The 22,267-nt window shown below is 46.6% G+C and overlaps 2 protein-coding genes across 3 annotated transcripts; both read right to left on the reverse strand.

The window, feature by feature from the left end:
* Window positions 1-1,320: 1,320 nt before the first annotated feature.
* Window positions 1,321-8,455, reverse strand: LOC123181238 (trafficking protein particle complex subunit 13). Its single transcript, XM_044593498.1, has 12 exons — window positions 7,970-8,455; window positions 7,812-7,896; window positions 6,094-6,224; window positions 5,899-6,001; window positions 5,799-5,813; window positions 5,042-5,187; window positions 4,753-4,948; window positions 4,520-4,594; window positions 3,485-3,601; window positions 2,836-2,880; window positions 1,658-1,756; window positions 1,321-1,564 (listed from the first exon to the last, which is right to left on the reverse strand). The coding sequence occupies exons 1-12, from the start codon at window positions 8,326-8,328 to the stop codon at window positions 1,544-1,546; spliced, it is 1,392 nt and encodes a 463-aa protein (XP_044449433.1). The 5' UTR covers window positions 8,329-8,455; the 3' UTR covers window positions 1,321-1,543.
* Window positions 8,456-8,892: 437 nt separating this feature from the next.
* Window positions 8,893-21,449, reverse strand: LOC123181237 (mediator of RNA polymerase II transcription subunit 16). Of its 2 annotated transcripts, none has more exons than XM_044593497.1 (16): window positions 20,823-21,449; window positions 19,968-20,036; window positions 19,651-19,739; window positions 19,384-19,496; window positions 19,110-19,211; window positions 18,574-18,658; window positions 17,879-18,469; window positions 17,016-17,634; window positions 16,866-16,945; window positions 16,302-16,384; window positions 12,668-12,904; window positions 12,168-12,345; window positions 11,458-11,984; window positions 10,510-10,686; window positions 9,572-9,955; window positions 8,893-9,464 (listed from the first exon to the last, which is right to left on the reverse strand). In XM_044593497.1, exons 1-16 carry the CDS (start codon window positions 21,245-21,247, stop codon window positions 9,324-9,326), a joined length of 3,900 nt encoding a protein of 1,299 aa, XP_044449432.1. In that variant the 5' UTR covers window positions 21,248-21,449; the 3' UTR covers window positions 8,893-9,323. The 2 variants fall into 2 exon arrangements, with proteins under 2 accessions (XP_044449432.1, XP_044449431.1); XM_044593496.1 differs by having other exon boundaries at window positions 17,879-18,472.
* Between the last annotated feature and the right edge of the window lie 818 nt (window positions 21,450-22,267).

Consider the following 22,267-nt stretch of genomic DNA (forward strand, 5'->3'; position numbering starts at 1 on the left):
CCAACCGACCTAGATATGCTTGTGTTATTCACTAAGTATGGTTGCCAAGTCATCATGGAATCAAATGTCTTCAAAGGTGTTAGAAGAGGTGACATGTATCTTGTAGATTTATCAAAAGGTCCATCGGTTGCCACTTGTTTGCTTACAAAAGCAACAGAGGGTTTGGCTATGGCATTGAAGACTTGGTCATGCATGTATGAGAAATTTGTAGAAGTTGGTGAAGCACAAGCACTTCGAAGGAATTGATGATGTCAACTTCAACAAGACACAATACTGTAGTGCTTTCGAAGATAGCAAACAAGTGATGTCAAAGCATCCTATGAACAATCATCTCCATGACTTGTCCACTTGAACTTCTTCATATGGACTTACTCGAACCACAAAGCTACATAAGCTTCAGCGGCAATCACTATGGTCTCTTAATTGTCGATGAGTTTTTCGGTTCGCTTGGGCTTATTTTCTTGAAGATGAAGACAAGACCCAACAATGCTTCAAAAGATTCACACGAAGAGCTCAAAATGACTATAAGGTGATCATGAAACATGTGAGGAGTAAAAATGGCACGGAATTCAAGAATACCAATATGGAAATTTCCTCGATGAGTATGGCATCACGCATGAATTATCTATCACCTACACTCTGTATCAAAATGGAGTTGTGGAATGCAAGAATAGGACTTTCATAGAAATGGTACGCACCATGTTCATTGAATTCAAAACCCCAACTCGGTTTTGGGTTGATGTTGTCAATACTGCATGGCACATTGTCAACAGAGTTTATCTTCATAAATTCCTCCCAATCATATCTTATACCGGAGCATCTGGTCCTCAATTGGCATAGGGCAGATGGGCATGTCCTACTCTACAGGAACTACTTTGCAGCCGAGCCGACCTTTTCATCCTCGCTACTTTCACTATCACTTTCAGATGCACCGACATTTGTTCTTGCACATTGTAGAGGATGTGAAAGGCTATGATGATTACTTGAAACTAAAGAGGGGTAGCACCGGGCTACTTGAATTGTTTAATAATTGTTTGTGAAAGGCTAGTATTATATCATTGTTTTGATAGACTATATTGGAGAACAAATAGAAGTAGAAGTGCAAACGAAGAGAAAAAAAAAGGATTTTGTACAAATGGGGGCGCCCTTTAGATACCATGGTAATGGACTACTCCCCCGTTTGTCCACCCGGACACTAAACCCGACCATTCTCCATGGCATATTGGGTCTGAGCCGGGCTTGGTAAAGCTGGATCTCAAAATCTCAAGCCCGAGCCCGGCCCAGCGCGACCCAAAACACACTAACAAAATGCAGAAAAGGTAACAGAGCAAAAAAAATCCTTTCTTGCCTGACTCAACCAGTTCATGCTACAATTACACAACGAACATGCACGGATGCATTACTTTTGATATAAAAGGTGTGGTTAATTACAACATGATGATATCAGTAGTACAATAAACAGAAGTACATCAACGAGAATATGGTTCGCCCTGAAGGTCTAATCTAGCACTTCCAACGGGTCTCCCGATGTGGATGCGGTGTTCTATTCCGCGTCGACGAAAATCTGCAAAGCGATCAACGTTCAACAAACTAAAATGCTGCCATTCACTTCTGCAAATGAAGAGACAAACTTGACACCGAAGTTGCTACGCTTTACCTCTATGTCTGGCAAAGGTTCGTAGTGCTTCCTTTCCTGCACGGCATACAATGTAATTCCAGAGATCTTTTGCACGCCAAGTTGGGTAGCTACCATGCTCTGCACAAGGTTATCCCAGAAATAGTTACTACACTTCACGTTCAAACAAGGCGCCAGAAAATAATAACTATAAATGCATCACAATCTTGCATCCGACTTACCGGACTTCTGTGGCAAGACACAATTGCACACAGTAGTACTATACCTGGCCAAACCTCGGGCCGGGCCGGGCTTCGGGCTGGGCCTAGCAAAGCCCGAGGCAAAAAACCTAGGCCCGGGCCCGGCCCGGCCATCGGGCCTGTTTTTTGGGCCAGGGCCCAGCCCAAACGCGTAAAAGCCCACCGGGCCTCGGGCTGGGCCCCTTCAGAAAAGTGCAAAAACGACGGGCCCAGGCCCGGCCCAGCCATCGGGCTCAAAATCTAGGCCCGAGCCCGGCCCGGGAGCAGCGTCGGGCCGGGCTGGGTCGGGCTTTTTCGGGCCGGGCTTCCCATGGCCAGGACTAGTAGTAACAAAAGAAAAAACGAACATCCTACTGACTTTGATGATCAAATGGATGCTTCCGCTTGAAGGACGCTTGTATGAAATGCAAGCTAAAGATCCGGTAACAATGTCATCCATGAAGTGCCATGTGCAATAACTTGGTAAAGTTCCGGGGGCAGGGATATGACACTCTGTCTAGCCACCGGCAGGGCTTAATCGCTGGCGTGATTAAAGAGGTTCGGAGGCTTACAGTTCGTGTCATCTGACTGATTCATTGCTTAATTACAAATGAGTACATGGTGTCCATTTTATAGGGAATAAAATACTTGACTTTGTAGCCCAAGAAACTAATCACTAACTTAAAGGAGATAATATTTCATTCGAAGGAAACTAACTCTTATCGCTATCTCGGTTTTCCTAACTGAACTTGGGTTGAGAGGGGGGGGGGTGGGGGGTCCATGGCCACCATGACATGCAGGCTCTAAGTCGTTTCAATTCCTATGTCTTACATCTATGCAAAAGTGCAGTTGTACAGCGATTGAAATGAGGAAAATCGATAAAGACAAGAGCACAGGTTATCAATACTATCACTTTTCAAACTATATGCGACGCCAAAAAGACATATATTTTATGTTTAACGACAAGCAAGATGGACTCACCAGGTCAAAGTTGATGGACTCAAAAGCCTCCACTAATGGCAAAACCTGTGCACAACCGACAGTGAGAAGTCAAACGCATACTGACACAACATTATATTCATCGAGATTAGCTGCAACCTAGATTACTCAACATTGAGAATTTCATTGTTTTTTAGCTATAAATTAAAAAGTAGAGAAGTAACGAGTTTGATGATCTAAATTTGCTAACTACTACTACCTCCATTCCTAGATATAAGACGTTGGGGCAGTTTAACTTAAACTGCCCCAACGTCTCATATTTAGGAATGGAGGTAGTAGATCACATACATCAGAAATAAGTAACAGGATGTAAAATTATTATTGACCTGAAGGACATTAGCATGTAAGCAAAAATACAAAGATAAAACCTTGGTCGGACACGCTGTTTTTTTTTCCAACTCAGAACCACATGCGCTAACACATGTCTACACACTACATTAGCATACCTAAACCACGGGATCATTGATTATATTGATGTGCAAATTAAACAGAATACCAATCATAATTTTCACATGACAATCAGTTAAGAAGATGTCGAACACCGCAACCAAAAATATGTTCTAATGAAAAGCTAAAACCAGATCAACCTATCATCATAAAGATTAAACAACATATAAGTATAGCAACTAACCAACTTCTGTAATCCATTGACCAGAACAGTTTTTTGTTCACCAGATACGCTTGGAGCTAGAAATACTTCAAAAGGGCCAACTGTTTTCTCTGTTTGATTTGTAAGGCATAGATTGACCTGGAGAAAATAATGTACATTGAACGACTGTAGCAATTTGTGTGCTGATACATAATAATGGATCACCAACCATAAAAATGAGAAGAGTAAAAAGAAATGTGACTGATTCAAGCCTTCAAACCATATCATACACAAAATATGTGGTTATTATCCTAGTTCAGCAAATATAAACTGTCAGATGCAAGCAAATATAAAATTGTCAGATAATGTTACTAAGATCAGCAGAAGTTTTTGCCTGAAGGCTCAAGTGTAGAAGGCACTTTAGCAGATGTAATACAAGTTCCCAGGTGACAGATGTAACCAAGGAAAGGCTTGAGATGCAGATGGAAATGAGTTATCATCCAAGCAAAGAAGATTCAGACAAAAACAGGAGCTCGGGAAGACTAAAAGCCAGAGAGTTGGTCGGTCAAGGATGTCATCAGGCAGATGTGTTGTTTAAGGTGGAAAGCAAGCTAGGAAAAGATAATATCTCACCTGGGACGTGAACGAACAAATACTTGACAAATTGGATTCAGACTGGCCCATTTTTATATGGGAATATCAGGTAAGAACCCTAGTGAACATATACTAATATATAAAATAAAATAAAATATAGATGGACTATATAGAGGATCCACATCCACACGACCCAGCAGAAAAATTGCAAGACTAACTCATACCCAGAAGCAGGATAAGCTAACAGATTCTTAGCTGTATTGTTAGAAGGAAAAGCAGAAATAAATTCAATCATTATTAACCTCCATCTAATACTCTGAAGGAAGTAAGTTTTGTTAAACTTCACAGAACAAGACCTAAGATTTTGCCGTTCCACAGAAATTGTGAAAGGAAATCCCATCATGCTTTAACTGTATTAGCTGACTATTTCGGCCACAGTAGTTTAGGCTGCGTGGATGAAATGTTAACCAATAAATCACTTACCATAAATGGTCTTTCTAGAAATATAACAGGTGGAATTTTCACGGCACGAAGGTCAACATCTTTGCTTGGAGTAGGCTGACAAAAAGAAACGAGGTGTGAAAAAACCAGTAATGAGTTAAACTGAAGAGGTTGCACATCATTTTCATTCTCAATTTTAATAGGACAACCAACTAGATATCATTGTAGTCAACACGTAACATAAATATCAAAAGAGAGGACAGGAAGTTACTGACAGTGCTATGAATGTTCTGAGTTTGCAGGCGGCCTGGTTCACCAAGATTTGTCCGCCATGTAATCTGAAATTTACCAAGTATGCTGCTACCCTCTGTCTTCATTTGACCAGGCTCATCGGACGATGGTCTGAGCTGATATAGGTAATTATATATTCCTCCTGCCGCTCTAATCAGAACAGGTTGTTTGCAGAGGTCCCTGTATAAAAATAGAACTCAGACTAGCCATTCATTTATTGACATGACAGTCAACATGCTGAAACAGACGAGCTTGTTTTCAGCACTGACTTACCGTATTGTAGACTTCACCACTGAGGGGTGCTCATCAGCTTCCAGTATTGTAGCGCTCCACTGTTGGGCAGGTTCAAAATCTACTTGATCCATGTAAAGGTTAGATTTTGTATGATTCTCTATGCAGGCTTCCAGATATGTAGTATCCTGTCAACATGGATCAACTATATAGAGTTCAAGATTGCCATGGTGAATTAATAAATGAAAATGGAATACACAATAAACAGTACTATAGTTTTAAAGGGACTAACCGCATCAATTTAATAAACAATTGAAAGGGAATAACCCCATCAATTTAAGGTAATAGGTTGTTACAGAAATAACAGAATAACAGCACTATAGGTTTAACATCAACAAATAAACAGTACTACAGTTTAACGGAATAAACGATGTATAGGTTTAACGGAATAAACAGTCCCCTGAAGTCTTATTCCCAGGGGAGAACACTGGATTTCTCCACTAGAAATTCAACTCGGCGATAAGAATGCGGAAGTAAAAAAACAGTTTACAGATGATTCTTAGCAGAAAGCTGAGCTGGCAAAAAAATAGCAAGCATGAAAAGAAAATGTGAACTGCTATTGCTACAAGGTTACAATCTAAGCACAGAGAGCGAGATTAAGTAGGGAAACTAATAATCTAGAGGCAAATGTGTAAAGATCTTTGGAAACATATCATTTGATGACTCCTAAAGAAGACCCCTACATTTAATCAAAGGACTTACAGTTACATTTACACTTGTGAAGCATGAGGTAACCTACCTTGATGGTGCGAACCTGGAAAAAAATGGTGAAACCCAAATTATTGATTTGACCTACAGAACATAGATCAGATACGAACATGTATAAATAGGAGAAGTACCTTTGTTCGAACAGACAATGGGTTTGAAACAGTGAACTTGAAGAACTGAGGGAGATATTTACGCTCCGCATCACCATCATTATATAAAGCAGTACAGACAAGCCTGGATTCAATAACCGCACAAATCAAATAAACAATCAAGATTGCTATGGCCAAAGCAATAGTCGTGGAAGTTAAAAAAGGAAAGAAGCGTACGTATGTGCGCCAAGTTCTTTGACATCATGCTCCACGATAAAATCATATCTACCCCCTGATCGAATCGATTCAACAGGCGATTTCGATGTATCCAGGAGAAGTATCCTCTGTCTCTCGGTTTGTATTTCTGCCTAATGCAAGTAAAGTTCAGTCAAACTTTGTGATAGAATAAGACGAAACTGTATGAGAGCAATGTCCACAATGCATATCACCGGAAAGGGAATGCATAAGTATCACAAATTTAAGACAGAGAAACCTGCAAATCTATGAACAGAACTATCGCATATGCATAACAAGAGCTAAGGCCAACCATCCAAACTAATGATACTACTTGCGTGCATAATGTCTCACATGTGCTGATACCTCATATCACCTGTTCTAGTTCGACTTGATCAAACACCATACTGAAACTGCAATGTACAAATTACAACAGAATAATCCAGTAACTGAACATTCATGACAGTAGCAAGGCGATCCAGTAATCGACCTTAACGATAGGTCATGGATGCAGCAATAAGAACTAAGAGCATCTCCAGCCGTTGGCCCCCCAGGAGGGGCTAAAAATCGCCCCCTGGGGGCGCACCGGCGTGATGCCACCCAGTCGCGGCGCCCACGTTTTTTTGAAAAACTTAAATACGGCGCAAACACGGCTCAAATTTAACGCAAACATCGGCGAGTTCGTTCAAATTTAAACATATTTTACAAAAAAAGAAAAAAAAACTACTAGGGGCTGCTCCTCGCCGTCTCCATCGCCGCTCCTCGCCGTCTCCCTCGCCGCTCCTCGCCGCCCGCCGCCCGCCCTTGCAGTTCTACATGCCGAGGAGGCTGTAGAACCGCGTGTAGTCGCCGCCGTCGTCGCCGCCGACGTCCCTGCTGCATCCCTCCCCTGGTTGGCGCGGCGGGTTGGACGGTCCGGGGGCGTCCTCGTCGTCGTCGCTGTCGAGGATCACGACGCCGTGCTCGTCCTCGCGCCCACGTTTGCGGGCTTCTATCTCCTCCAGGGCCCGGCGCTGCCGGACCATCACGTCGCGGTAGTAGTCGTCCCGCGCCCACTGTAGGGCCTCCTCGTCGGAGAAGCCGCGCCGGGCTATCTCCTCGTACTCCGGGGGGAGGCCGGGCTCCGGCTTGGGCTCGACGAGGCGCCTTCACTGCGCCGCCCGTGAGGCATCAATGGAGGCTAACCGGTGCGGCAGCGCGCGCAGCTTTGGCATTGATTCGCCGCGGGGAACGAGGCGCGACGAAGCGGCAAGAAGAGAGTCGAGTCGCTGGCAAGGGGGGCCCGCGGCTCTTCGCGCCAAAAACGATTCGCCCGGCGCCCCCGAGCGCCCCCCAGCGCGCCGGGTTCGGGTAGGGTCCGCCGGCGCCAATTTCGGCCCGAGCCGGCGAAAACTGGGCCCTTGGGGGCGCGACTGGGCCGTTTTTTTGGCGCCGGCGGCCGAAAAATCGCCTGGGGGGCCTTGTTGGGGGCGCGGCTGGAGATGCTCTAAGGCTATCTTTGGTAATGACTGCAGCAATAAGTTTGGTCTTGACCACACCGACAAGAACTAAGGCTAAGCATGCAGCATCACGCTGATCCGAGATTCCAAAAGTATTAACCTAGCAGTTTAACTCGACCAATTGAAGCAATGGTTTCCGTCAAAAATTGATGCAATTCTCTACAAATGATCTAATGCACTTGAAACTTCTTGAGACAAAAAGAGCGCGGTGGATCAACACACCTTGATTATGACTTCCCTGGCTTCCAAGCCGGAGCTGTTGTTGATGCTGATGTAGCTGCAGAATGTCTCCCCCAAATAGATCGCCCTAGCCACAGACACAGAAGCATCAGCGACGAGAGCTGCACACAACATTCTAGAAGGAAATGGAAAAGGCTAACCCGAAGGCCTGTGGGAGGACGAGCAGGCCCGGGGGCGCGAGGGCGTCGGCGGTGTCGTGGAGGAGGAAGCGATCGCGGAAGGTGAAGTCCCCGGGGACGGTGGTGGCTGCGCCGGAGTCGGGCGGGTGGAGCAGGCCTTGAAGAAAGTCGACGGCGGCGGAGGGGTCGGGGGAGGTGAGCGCGTCCTCGGGGAGGAAGACGTCCCGGGGGTCGAAGCGGAGGAGCGCCGCCGGGTCGGGCCGCAGCGAAGGGCGGGACAGCCGCATCACGCGGAACGCCAGCGAATGGTTCTGCTGCGCCGCCGGCAGCTGGTGCGTCGCCGGGGACGGCTGCTGCGCGCCGGTGTAGGGCGACGACATCGCCGGCGATGTGCAGAGAGATCTGGATGGATGTGATCTCGTTTCTGAAGTCGCGTCGCGGTTTCGCGGCACTCTACAGACTAGCTAGTTAAGAAGAAACGAAAGTGCAGTTAAAATTCGTCTACCTATTTGAAAGAGCGTACTTTAAATTAGCTCAAAAGAAATCGCGCTGGAGCTGAGAAAATTGTGAACTTCGAACCTAACAGGACGAACTGCACGATCACATCAGCAAAAGAAATCAGGAAACGAAGCATAGCACCACCGTAAAATCAAGGGCCTAGATTGCAATGTCATGTTCTTTTGGATCCTATACGTTAACTTGGTTTGCCTGCATCATTGGAAAACCAAAGGATTCCTTTTAAGAGGTTTGAGTGGATGCTAAAATTCGTATGGAATGTAATACAAAGGAATGCTTAGAAAAAATTCTTATAGAATTCAATCATACGAATCAAAATGACTAGCGCAGGAAAAATTCCTAAGGTTTCCAATCCTTCAAAATTCCTTTGAATCAAAGAAGCCCCAAGAGTTTGCCCCAAGAACACACGATGCCAAGGAACTGGCTAGTGACAACTGCAGCTTCCGTCTCATCTAACAGAACGTAACATTCACATAAATTTACATAAGATTGCAGATTTTTATCGAAACAGTCGAACTCCCCTAGCAATTTAGCTACATCCAGCACTAGCATTGTGTATCTAACATCTTCCTTTGAACATTGTGATACATTTATAGACATAAGAAACGCACAATACAAACATTGCCATCCCCCCTAATATTACTACACTTTTACATAGGCGTTAGAGCCAAGTCTCAGTATCTGCTTTAAGCTTTTGATCTCTGGAGGTAAAACCACAGCGCTGGGGCATGAGACCAACGATCTAATTGTTGGGTACAAAATTATCCAACATGGGATCCAACAATGCTCGTTCAGATTTGGCCAAGCAGCAACTACTATAGAAGAATCAGCATGGTGAAGTAGTCACGGAAGACAGCGATCACACAACTTTCACCCATGACCCACCACACATTGGACATGCTTGGGTCCACCGGCTGATCCACCACGCCTCACGTTCATTAGCCATGTTTGGGGCACCAGGCTGTGCAAATGCACAAGTTTGCCGCAGACATCGTATGCACTGCAGAAGAGACGATTAGACACAAAACTGGATAGAATACATTGATAACATCTAGTAAAAAGAACAAGATTGAGACTAGATCGTGAAGCGAATGTAAGCATACTCACCTTATACCATTCACCATCAAGTCCTGTTTTCCACACGGCTGTGATGACATCTCGTCGAGACCCCATCACGCCAAGATAAGCTCCAAGACCTACAGATGTTTTCAGACCAAATGCTGCATCTCTTTCAGACAACCGGCGCTTTCTTGGCCAAAGACTTTGAATCCCAAAGTTAGTTTTACCCTCCTCTTCCATGTCAGACAAGTGAGGGTTGATATGACCACCTATTTTCAGATGTGGCATATTATCCAATGGACCGAGATCATCTGGTTCTGACCAGGGTCCTCCAAACATGTTGCGCCTATGCCATTCTTCAGAAGGAGGTTGCAGTTCCAATTCTCGAAGTAAAAGACCAGCAGCATCAGCTCCCCGTGGACGCGGCATATTCTGCAAAAAAATACAAAATGAAATAGAATGCATATTCAGATCGTTGCACCACCTCTCCACACACTTCCTTGGAATGAGACCCATAAATAATACCTGCGAGGCTCTGAACATCAAACGAGTTACAACCACCCACATGCCCCTGCCCCACCCCCATGGTATGTTAACACTATTTCACTTGGTTTTTATTACCTTTGGCACTTGTCTACTGAGGTTGTATATTGTAAGTACTGGAATCACCCGAGCCACTAAAAAACAGTACTCCCTCCAATCCATATTAAATGTCGCTGATTTAGTACAAAGTTGTACTCCCTCCGATCCATTTTTAATTATCGCTGATTATTCTTTTAGGGAATATAGTAATATTCTTTTAGGGACTCAATCCACCATTAACTTGGGCAAGTATAAGTAGCAGAGAACATAGAATACTACAATCTCTTTTTCTCCCAGACAATATACCATTATTATCATCACATGTTATTATTTAAATGTTGGACACTCACACATATACATAAATTCTTAAACAGGCGAAGGTAAGTTGAGAAACTGTGTTGTACCTGCATATGGGGACCAAGAGATGCTTCCACTACCTCAGGGAGCACAGTGTAAGTGCCGTCGATGAAGTGCAGCCTTATAATTATGTTGCTAGTACCGACCTGAGAAACAGGCAATGGGTGTTGCAAGCCTGATGTCCTTCGACAAAGGTCAACCAATATGAGAAATAGAACCTTCACCTGCAACAACGCAACAAATTATGTAGTTGTCAGATATGCAATCAAGCATTTCATGAGTGCAAATAATTAGTGAAACTGAAGTAGAAGCATGTAGAAAATCCCGAGTCCAAGTAATTAGTGAAACTGCAGTATATCATCGATAAACTATCCAATCAAATCTTACAGTCTTACAGCAATACACGGTTAGTAAAACTGCAGTAATCAACTGGGTAGATTAATACAACAAAGTAAACTATCCAAGTAATCAGTCTTACAGTGGGTCTGAACAAGCTAGCTGACTCACAGTTTCCAGATAAACATACAGATATAATACACCATGTAATGGCTCTTATACAGATGTTTTGGTCAAGAAACTACAGGAACTAGAGAAGAATGTTCAAATGGAGATGCAGTAACATCTTCATTATAATTGTTACTCCCTCCGTTCCAAAATAGATGACTCAACTTTGTACTAACTTTAGTACAAAGTTAATACAAAGTTGGGTCATCTATTTTGGAACGGAGGATGTATCTGTCAATATGATCAGATAAAAATAATAATTTTAAGCCTGTTTGGTGCGTGATTTAACTTTGACAACTGACGTAAGCTGAAATGTGGGCATTGTCCCCTCTCTCTCCAACATACGTGACTTTTTTATTTCGTTCATATTGTTAGTCCCTGAGAAGTGTAAAATGGTTAACGGACATTGCAATTTCAGTGCTTCTGTTAAAACAATACGTGCTACAGTGATTTAACAAAAGGAACTCATGGCAATACATTACTGTTGTTACCTCATCCGACGTGTAGCCCTGGCCAGCATTGCCAGAACCAATTCTAACAGATTTGCCCATTGGATTTTCTTCAAGACCCTTTGCTCCAAGAACCAACTGTCCACGTGTAGCTGCACCATCTTCCACTTTGGCAGCCCCTAGACCAGATCTTACAGCAGAAATAGCAGAACTACTGTCCTCTATCTTACTATTCATCAATTGCTGTATTTTCTGCATGGCAGAATCAGGATTTTTTTGTGCATTTGCGAGTAATCTTGGTGATTGCCTCCTCCGAAAAAGCAAACAAAACAGCAGCAACTGGCATAATCTATGGAGGAAATGGCAGTCTCCAATAAGCCTGACAGCAGGTGTCCCGGGAAAAGTCCCTGTGTTGATGCTTATAGGAATAAATGATGACCTCCCACTAACTGGATTTGGTGCGGCATTGGCAGCGCCATCAGCATTGTTACTAATCTTAGCAATGGCACCTTGGACCCACTCCTGCATTTGTGAGCTCCCTGTCGCAGATGCTACTCCACCTTGATTACCTGTAAATTGCAGGAGACAGGAGTATCAAATGCTAAGCAGCAATGCTAAATCAGAAAATATAAAAGCAACTCAGTCATTTGTAGAACATGAAATGGCAAACAGAACATTTCAAGGTGTTTCTGTTCTGCACAAACTACAGAAACGCTGGAATTTCAATAAAATATATGGAATAAGAAATTAACCTTGATTATTTGACGGCGACGGAGAATTGTTGGTTGGACTGGTAACCATATTCCTTGAATTGCCTGAACTAGAAGATGCTCCTACAGCATGGCTAGCCAAAGTCCGGCAGAAGCTTGCATAACGCCGCAAGCGTGTGATGAAATGTGATGCTAAATCTAGAACAGCGTCAACATAACCCTGCATTCCAGTGCTAAAAAATAAGTACATCCACGGATTAACAACATGTAAATTTCTATGCATCCAGCTTATGTTGAATGTGTAATAACGCAATTTAGTCGGAGAATAAGAGGCAGTTGGTGAGTTGGGCATGATTTCACCTAACCTAGGGAAAGCAATGCTCATGATGAAAGAAATTTAATACCACCTACGTACAAGTGTTGATAAAAATCTCCAAAGTACCAATGCTCCCAAAGCACATGTCAACAAAAATAAAAACAATGGATGGTAATAAATCAAGCTTTATGACAACAAAATGAAAAGCACGGGAAGTAAGGTGGACCTGGATGCTTGGAAGTAGAGCTGGGTCAACCGTCATTTTGTCAGGCTCAATGTTAGACAACAATTCACTAGAAGCTTGCCAGGGTTCAGGTAGCAGGGTTGATGGATTTATCAGCGCAGACTCTATTCCCTTGCCTAGCATATCCAGAAGCAATCTTGCTTGCATGTCCAACACAAGTGCTCTTACGTCTTGAGCATTAGTTCCTTCCAACAACCTACACTTTATCCTATCAAGGTTCTGCATGCAGCAAATTAATCAATCGCAGGTGTTAGAAAGTAATAGATTAATCCATACTGCCAAGAAAACCACTTTTCTTGCCATGTACAACATATAAGGCACTATCTTTAGCATAGCTGCCTGATAATGCACCGATGTCTATCGGATGCTTATGCATATAAATTACCTCCAATCACTAAATAACCTGTCCGTCCAAACATCTACAAAGTACAGGTGTTTGGCATGTGACTATTCTCTCTCTAAGGATTCTGTTAGAACATATTGCACTGGAGATTTGGAGATATACAAAAAAGATTATCATTACTGAAATATCCAGGTGCGGAAATTTATAGCATCGGCATTATTGAAAATAAAATTCAAACATATGAAAACAATGCCGCACAACATTCTCACCATATGATGGTAGAAAACTTAAGAGGTAAATGGAGGGTGGATGCATGGTATATTGCCTTGTGACATTCAAGTTCAATTATTTCTTGTTCAAAAGATGAAAATAATAATGGGGAGAGTTTGCATGTGGCGGAAGTGGAAAATGGAATGGTTGCATGCATGCCTGATGATGTGGTGGAAAGTGAAAGTGAAAAGTGGATTGGTTGTGTGCGCTTGATGATGTGGATGACTTGCATGTGTTTTAAGTAATCTCACCACAACTCAAAGTAGTGCCAGTAAATTTGCAAGTCACAAGACTATAGTATAAAAGAGTGAAGGGAGTGTATGCATCTCCTTTGTAGTTGCAAGGGTAAAAAGTGGTAGAAGAACCATCATGCTAATTGATGAATGCACTATCTCAAGAATGCAAGAAGATAATGTGACACATCTATTACTGGTAGAACCAGGGGTCCTACCGGACCTGCTCCGGAGGTTGTAGGGGAAGGATGGAGCGGGGCGAGGTGACGAGCGTGCGCGCCGGCGGCTGGGCGCCGTCGCGTAGGAGGGAGATGGCGGCGGCGGCTAGGGTTGGAGGCGGCTAGGGTTCCGGCTCCTCTGGGAGCCGGGCAATAGGGATACTAATATTCTTATTGCTTAATCTCAAAAAGAGTCTTACAGCATATATTTATAACCTAGATAACTTGCATACGAATTAACCTAAGATAACTTGTGGGCTAAGATCGCCCGGTGGGCCTTCTACGGCCATAAGTCAGGCCGGTCATAACATTTCTCCCCGCCTGCACAAACAGCTCGTCCTCGAGCTGTAAGGTGGGGAAGCGCTTGCTGAACTCCTCGAGGTGATTAACCAGCGTCAAACACCTGCGCGTCAGCTGAGGCGGCCAGGTCGGCGGCGACGGTGTCCTCCGGAATGTAGTCTGCAACCTCCTGGTAGAAGAGTCGCGGACAGACGTGGCCGGGCATGTAAGGCTCGTCGCAGTTGAAGCACAACCCTTGGCGGCGACGCTCGAGTAGCTCGGACGAGGTGAGCTGGCGGAACAGGCGCGCCGCGGTCGCGGTGAGGGGTGCCGCGGAAGCCTGAGCAGGCCGACCCTGCGCAGAAACATCCGGCCAGGGTAGTGACCCAGCGGCCCGGGACGGTGATTCCTGTTGGATGGCCACCGCGCGGCGCTCGAACGCGCGTGCGTAGTACATGGCCATCTGGAGATCCTGGGGTCCCCGAAGCTCCACGTCCACGCGGATGTGATCCGGAAGTCCACCGACGAAGAGGTCGGCCCGTTGCTGCGCCTTCACGCCCGACGCGTGGCATGCCAGGGCCTGGAAACGATCGGCGAAGTCCTGAACCGTGGAGGTGAAGGGAAGGCGGCCTAGCTCTGCCAGGCGGCTCCCGCGGATCGGTGGCCCAAAACGAAGGAGGCAGAGCTCGCGGAAGCGCTCCCAAGGGGGCATGCTGCCCTCGTCCTGCTCGAGGGCGTAGTACCATGTTTGTGCCGTGCCGCGGAGGTGGTAGGAGGCGAGCCAGGTACGCTCCGATGCGAGGGTGCGCTGCCCGCGAAAGAACTGGTCGCACTGGTTGAGCCAGTTGAGAGGGTCCTCCGTGCCGTCATAAGTGGCGAAGTCAATTTTGGCGAACCGCGGCGGTGTCTGGGTTGGAGCGACGTGTCGGACTGGCTCGAAGGTGCGGAGCAGCGAGGCGGGCGGCGCCTGGTCGGAGTACCCCGGGTAGGGGCCCGTGGAGCCGGATGGCCCGCCAAACTGCAGGGACGGAGTCGGCTGTTCCGGAGCCGTGGTGTAGACCGGTGGTGGCGAAGACCCGGCCGCCCAAGCTGGTAGTGGCGACGGGGAGGGCGGGAACCGGACCTGGTGTATCGGCAGGCCGGACGGTGACGGCAGTCCGGAGCTGGGCAGAGGTGGCGCCTCGAGGTGCAGCGGCTGCTGCGGAGAGTGGGCGGACGCGGCGATAGCCGCGGTGGCAGTAGGTGGCCACTGCGGCCAGAGAGGAACCGCGGCTGGGGGCGGCTGCAGGTGCAGCAGCGGCGGTGGCAGCCCGCTGTGGTGCCCCGCCTGGAACGGCAGCAGCGGTGGCCCGCCAATTGCAGGCGCGCCCTGGGACGGCCACGGCAGCCAGAGCTAGGCGGCGGCTGGGGGCGGCTGTAGGTGCAGCAGCGACGGGGGCCCGCTGGTGTGTCCCGCTGGAACGGCAGCAGGGGCGTCCCGCTCGGGCCAGACGCGTTCTGGATCGGCCAGTGCAGCGCCGGATGGCTGTAGGCGGGGGGCGCAGCCGGCGGGGTGGCGTGCGGGCCGGCCAGGTACAGGGTGATGCCCTGGACGGCCGTCACGAGGTCCCGCAAGGTGCTGGACATCTCCTCCGGCGTGAAGACGGGGATCGTCGACGGCGCGGAGGTGACTGGGGCCGGCGGCGCGGAGGTGATCGGGGCCGGCGGCGTTGGGGACCCGGCCGTGGTCATCAGGGCGGTGGTGATGATGGACAGCAGCGGCGTGGGTGGGGATGACGACATGATCAAACCTGAGTCTCTGGATACCAAATTGGTAGAACCAGGGGTCCTACCGGACCTGCTCCAGAGGTTGTAGGGGAAGGATGGAGCGGGGCGAGGTGACGAGCGGGCGCGCCGGCGGCTGGGCGCCGTCGCGTAGTAGGGAGATGGCGCCGTCGCGTAGTAGGGAGATGGCGGCGGCGGCTAGGGTTGGAGGCGGCTAGGGTTCCGGCTCCTCTGGGAGCCGGGCAATAGGGATAATAATATTCTTATTGCTTAATCTCAAAAAGAGTCTTACAGCATATATTTATAACCTAGATAACTTGCATACGAATTAACCTAAGATAACTTGTGGGCTAAGATTGCCCGGTGGGCCTTCTACGGCCATAAGTCAGGCCGGTCATAACAATTACATACTCCATAAGTAAGCAAGTTGATTATAAATAATGAAATAATGAGTAATTGAAGACCAGTGCTACAAACTGTGCATAGCAGACTACAATACCACCACTTACAGGACAGTGTTGCTGCCTCTGTTGCATAGTTGGAAGACAATGGAAGTCCGTATCCAGCAAAGCTATCACACTGTTAAGTGAGACTGAAATGAAGAGAGAGGATTTTAGTTTCTCGCTGAGGAGCATAAATGTTGCACCTGCTGCCGACCATATTGGAGCAAATAGTAGTTTATAATAAAATCAGAGACGTCCACTTGCTTAAGAAATTCTGTCTCGGGTCACAGCAGAAAATCATTTTAATACTTAAGGAATCTAGAAAAGGAACATAGGCAAAAACACATTTCAAGATAAGGCGGATGCACAGTGCATAGTTCCAGGCTGTTACTCCCAAGCCATTTGTCCAAATTCAGATAAGAAGTGGGTTATTAAGACGGAGCATGAACGTCATCCCATTATAGGCCATTTAAATTTAAAACAATGTCACCGGGTACTTTTTCAAATCATAAACATCAAATTTCATTCAGTTAAGCCCTAAACATCCAAACAAAATGATCGACTTCCCATCAAATTGCAAGGGCAACTCAAACAAATCGAACATGACAAACTACAAACTTAGTTACTCACCAATACCATCTTCAGCAGCACTCTGTGTGCAACCGACAGCGTCCCACCAATCCACACCAGCCATCAAGCTCCACCAAAATCTGCCAACAAAACACAACTGTGAGATTAAATAAATCAGTTCAATCAGCTTGTATTAACTGTGTTGCATACCTATCTGCTATTGCCCGTTCCCAAACAGCTGAGCTGACCTTTGTCTGAACATTAAGAATTGCAGGAGGAAGCACCCGTATTATCTTTAGTATGGTTCGATCTTTCAGTGTGTCATGCCATACTGATGCCAAGCAACAACTGCTAGAGGAGAAGGCTGGTGGAGCAATTGATGAGCCAACATTGACATGATAGCTGTCAACCTGATCAAAATTTGGGCCCGAGAAAATGTGCACTCCTCCACGCAGGAAAGCAACAGCAACTTCACCACCATGTGCAGAATAAACTATTTGCGCCAGCTGTCTAACATCATTCGGAAGATCATAAGGGTCAAAACTAAGTCTGTTTGCCCTGTCAACACTGCACTCAGAAGAGCTCCGTTCATCTGAAGTTGTTGGCATTGGAACATACGTTTGAGGGTTTTTAAGATCCTCTGTTGGTGTAATGCTCTTGTTAACTCTAGTGGACCAAACAGTTTGCATTGGAGGCTGCCCACCAAAGCTAGAAGGGCTTCCAAATATTGGGTGAAGAACAACAGGTTGAAGTGAAGATTCCCAGCATTGGACTCTCCAGCCAGTGATGGAAGGTCCTTCATCAGGGTCATAAGGAGACATATACTGCCCTGCAATTAGTGAATGGTTGTCAGTAGAAGAAACAAATAAAAGCTAAGAGCAACCAATTCACCTAATAATAATTGAGGTTAGCATCATAACTGAACCAAAAAATGAGGACATGGAGAATTTTAGAAAGGACAGGAGTACATAATTACAATGAGATTCATGCAGTGCAACAGAACAAATTACAACTGCCATTGTGACTGCATGGCTTCATAATAATTGATTTCCGCTGTTAAGAAGTATACACACCTTCAACTATTACAACTGTAATTACTCCTCCTCCTCGAGTGGGATCAAAAGCAACTGAAGTAACCCCAGATCCCCATGTTGTAGTAGTTGCTGACTGTGCAGCAGCTTCAGGACTGACATAAGCTGAAAAATTGGAAACCGGACAACAATGGATCGATGCGGCTTCAGTGATCTCATTGTCTATCTGTTTTCTTGTTTGTGCAGCCTCAGACACAAGGTAGTCTTGCAAAGAAAAGAGATAAGCTGCTAATGGAGCAAAACCAGACCAGGAGGGGGGGTTCAGAGATGGAGGAAGAGGGCTTGTTGCATTTATCTTCGCAGTTGCCTGAATGCCATTACCAAGACCTGGCATCACCTCCCAAACTACTACAGTAGATGGATTAACAAGGGGAACACCAGCAACATGTAAAGCTCCAGACTCGGTAATAATGGCATCAGCAGCCATTATGCCGCTGGGGCCTGCCCCAAGAAGCCCTTTGCTAGTAGAGAACCATCTAGGTTGTGCTGAGTTTTGAGGAGGCCACTGTGACCAATGAAGCTGAACAGACCCTGATGAAAATACAGAACAAACGCATAGCATATTTGGCCATCCTGCTGCAGTAAACAAGATTATGTCAGAATCAAATAAAACGAGTCTGAAGGAAGTCTCCTCCAAAAACGTATCATCTGCTCAGTTAAACATTTGGCTCGCCAACCTGAATTCTGAGGGTGCTGTGTAAGGAATTTTTCCTCAAAGGTTTTTAAGTTCGAAGTGCTGGAGTTTGCAGGAAGCCATCTATACTGTAGAACCAAGGCAAATAAAAATTTAGCAGCAGCTAGTAATTGTGCTGGAATAAATAGGTAATCAAACACAGATGCAGTACAATTACAAAAGAAAACAAAACACTAACAGAAATATACAATGTGGTGCATCAGCAAGCTGGACCTATAATTACAACTCGCAAGTACATTTGAATTAAATGTCTACTAGTACAATCTTACAATAGTTTCAGATTCACTCCTGTAGTATCCTTACTAAGGTATTATCAAGAGCTAGGTGGGATCACATCTCGTATGGTTCACAAGAAAAAATGAATGTTACATGAGGCATAGAAGTCTCAAGACTACAGCTGCACCAGGAAATCGGGTCCTTGAACAGCATGCTACGTAGATAAAGTGTTGTTTCAATCATAATGCAGTACAACACAACATTATCATTCAGGGAGAATATAGGTATACATTAACGACATACCGGAGAAATTCCAGATAGCCATTTGGTAACCACAGAGAGATCTTGACGCCATTCATGTTCACACTGCCAGGAGCTGGAGTCACGTACAAGATTAACAGGACCCTTCACCATTTCAAAAAGAAACTAATCAAATTATTTAAATGCCATCAAATGTATGAAGATAAACAAATCCCTGACTATTTTACAATGGAAAAGTTGAATTAAATAGCACTACACCCTCCCCAGAAAAGAACATTATTATGTGATCTGGACTTCGATCAAGAGAATTGCATACCTTAGTTGGTTGTGTCCATATAGTAATCCTCCCATGAAAATTTGCCACTAATAATGAACGTGGGCATGACGTAGGAGACCATTCAATGAACTGAACAAAGTCTCGTGGAGAATCTGCCAATTAAGAATGTAACTACAGTGAAACACAATGAGACAGGAAGCTAGTCTTCTTTGGTTGAGGACAGCATTTCACAAACAAAAATAATCAAATTACAGCATGTATGGAGGATACAGGAATATTTTGAGTAACTGATGAATAGATGTTTACCTGCTCTAACATTGAAAACAGAACATTCTGTTGGTCTCTCTGGATTCAGAATGTGTATAGGAATCCAAAATGGTGGACTTGAATTAGAGCTGCAAAAAATCCAGTACATTACTTTGTGGGAAAGAATACCCCTAACCAAAAAAAAAGGTAAATGAACAATTTGCTGAAATAATTAAATAATTTATGAAGCGCCTCTAGAGTAAAATGGCGCTATTAATGCTGCCACCTAAAATTCCTTTGCCTGGAAATGAAATTCTGGTGCGATAACAAGTGAGGAACAAAGTAAACTTCAGGGAACGGATAGAGGAATATCTGACCTTGGAATCCGCGCACAAGTCTCTGATGCACATGCAATTGCGTTCAGTTTCCCACACCAAGCAACAGCGCTGCAATTGAAAGACCACCAAGACGGGGAAAAGATATAATTTACAAGTTTCAGTTAACCGTGCAGCAAATTGGACTAGGCGCACTATCCTAGCAGATTTAGATAGATATGTCAACAAGGAAAATGTGCATGGAACTAGAGCCTTAAAAATATTTAACTTAAAGCTGGTATATGCTAATCCACATTTCAGGTCAAACCAATTAAAGATCACACCAATTGTTCCTGAAACCATGAAGGACCGTGCAGAATTGTAAAGGTTTAGCATACTGACTGTCTACCGAAGTTATTACCAAGACATGGGAATAAATGTGCACTCCAACAAGAAAGACACTCCACAAAAGATTACCAAATTCAGCTAAGCATTCCACTTCCACCATAGTGTGGTGGTATCACCACCTAGCAATTTCAGGATCACTAGCTATAGAACAACCAGTAGAATACCACGAGATCTGTTCATGGATCATCCAGATACATTCGTGTATTTCCTGAAGTGGTTTTCATCATTTTTACCGAATTTTCTCTGGCTTAGGAAAAGCGGGTTGACCTCACTAAAATTGTCAACTGTAAGTCTGTAAACAGTATTTAGCCCTTTTTCAAAACGAGATCATAGCATTTTAGGAGGCCACAGGAGGCCAACTCAATTCATGACCTATTGTCTCTGCAATGAACACAGCTACACGTTTTCCCTTGTCACGAAATTAAAAACAAAGACAGTGGTAGTAGATTTTAAGTTCATCAGAGAATGACGCAAGTTCAAGGAGGCAGTGAGCGACTCAAGCGGCCACACCTGAAGTTCCTGCACAGCTCGGGCACGCGCATCTTGTACTTGAGGCTCGCGGGGGGCTGCTTGAGGCGGATCCGGAACACGGTCGCCGGTGACGAGGCCAGCTGCGCTCCTCCGGCCGCTCCACTGCCACCTCCGCCCTCCACATCCCCAGCTCCACCTCCACCTCCACCAGCGCCGCCGTCAACCTCCATCGCGTCGCCCGCTACACCCGCCTCCACCGCCTCGCCACCGCCCCCGGCCCCACCATCCACCCCCGCTCCGCCACCAGCGACGACCCCGTCCTGGCTCTGCTGCTGCTGCTGGTCCTTGTGCGGCGGCGACGACGCTGCGACCGCGTTTCCGGTCGCGGGAGTGGCGTTCGATGCGGGGTTTGGGGGCGGTGTGGGGACGGGGTTAGGGTTTGGGGCGGGGGACGAAGAGGTCATAAGGACGGAGAGGGATGGGACGGGGGAAGGGGAGGAAAAAGGGGGGCGCGAGCGCGGGGTGCTTAGGTCATTTGAAGCGACCGGCCGTCGCTGTCGCTGGGGAAGCCGGGTGGCGAGAGGACGAGGCGAGGAGGGGAGTTGGCTGTGTCCGGTGCGCCGGCGTCGCTTTCAGGTGGGTGGAGGAGGAGCTGGAGGGGGGGAAGGGAGATGCGGGGGAGGGGACGGGACGGCTATATTGGTTTGGCTCTGCGATCGCGGAGTCTGCGAGGAAAACGCTGACTCGCAGGCTTCGCGCTTGGCTTCACACCATCTACAACCCGACCTATACCGCCGGTGGCCGGACAGAAAATTGTGACCCAACCAGAGAACTCATTTCCGACCCAAACATCTGAACTGACCTGCAGTCCCCGAATCTAGTCCATATCTGTCCCGATACGGGAATGTTCGGACGCGTCCGAACAAGGCCCATGTAGGATCTGCCTGCTAGGGCCCGCCCGCCCCCACCGATATCTAATCTATGTAAACTACTATTAAACAAGAGAACATGTTCAGGGCGAACGAAAACTCTGCCCTTCCCACACCCGCACGAGGGAAACAACCGCGCCCTCGATTCCGCTCGCAGCTCCCTAATTTTTGGGCCGATTCCAACTGAATCATGCCTCCCCGATCCTTCTTTCTCTCCCCAAATCGAGAAAAACGGCGCCGCCGCTCCTCCCTTCTCCTCCTTCTGTGCACTTCCCCTCGATCCACCCCGAGTCGACCCTGCCTCCGGTCGTCGCCCACGCTCCTGCAAGCCCAGCCCCACACCGGCCCATCGCATCGCATGGCGGCGGCGGCGGCCTCCAGGGGGGAGGGGGGCACCCAACGCGTCGGTACCCGGGCGCCTTGCATCCATCTACAGCGAGGTACAGACAAGACGCATCGCGCACACGCTGCCCCTCCCCTCCGTCCTCCGCTCCCACTTCACGCTCGCCGACGAGCCGGCCAGCACCGCCGCTGGAAGCCCCGGTGAGTGATGAA

The sequence above is a fragment of the Triticum aestivum genome, chromosome 1D (genome assembly GCF_018294505.1).
Source record: "Triticum aestivum cultivar Chinese Spring chromosome 1D, IWGSC CS RefSeq v2.1, whole genome shotgun sequence".
In the NCBI taxonomy this organism is placed as follows: domain Eukaryota; kingdom Viridiplantae; phylum Streptophyta; class Magnoliopsida; order Poales; family Poaceae; genus Triticum; species Triticum aestivum.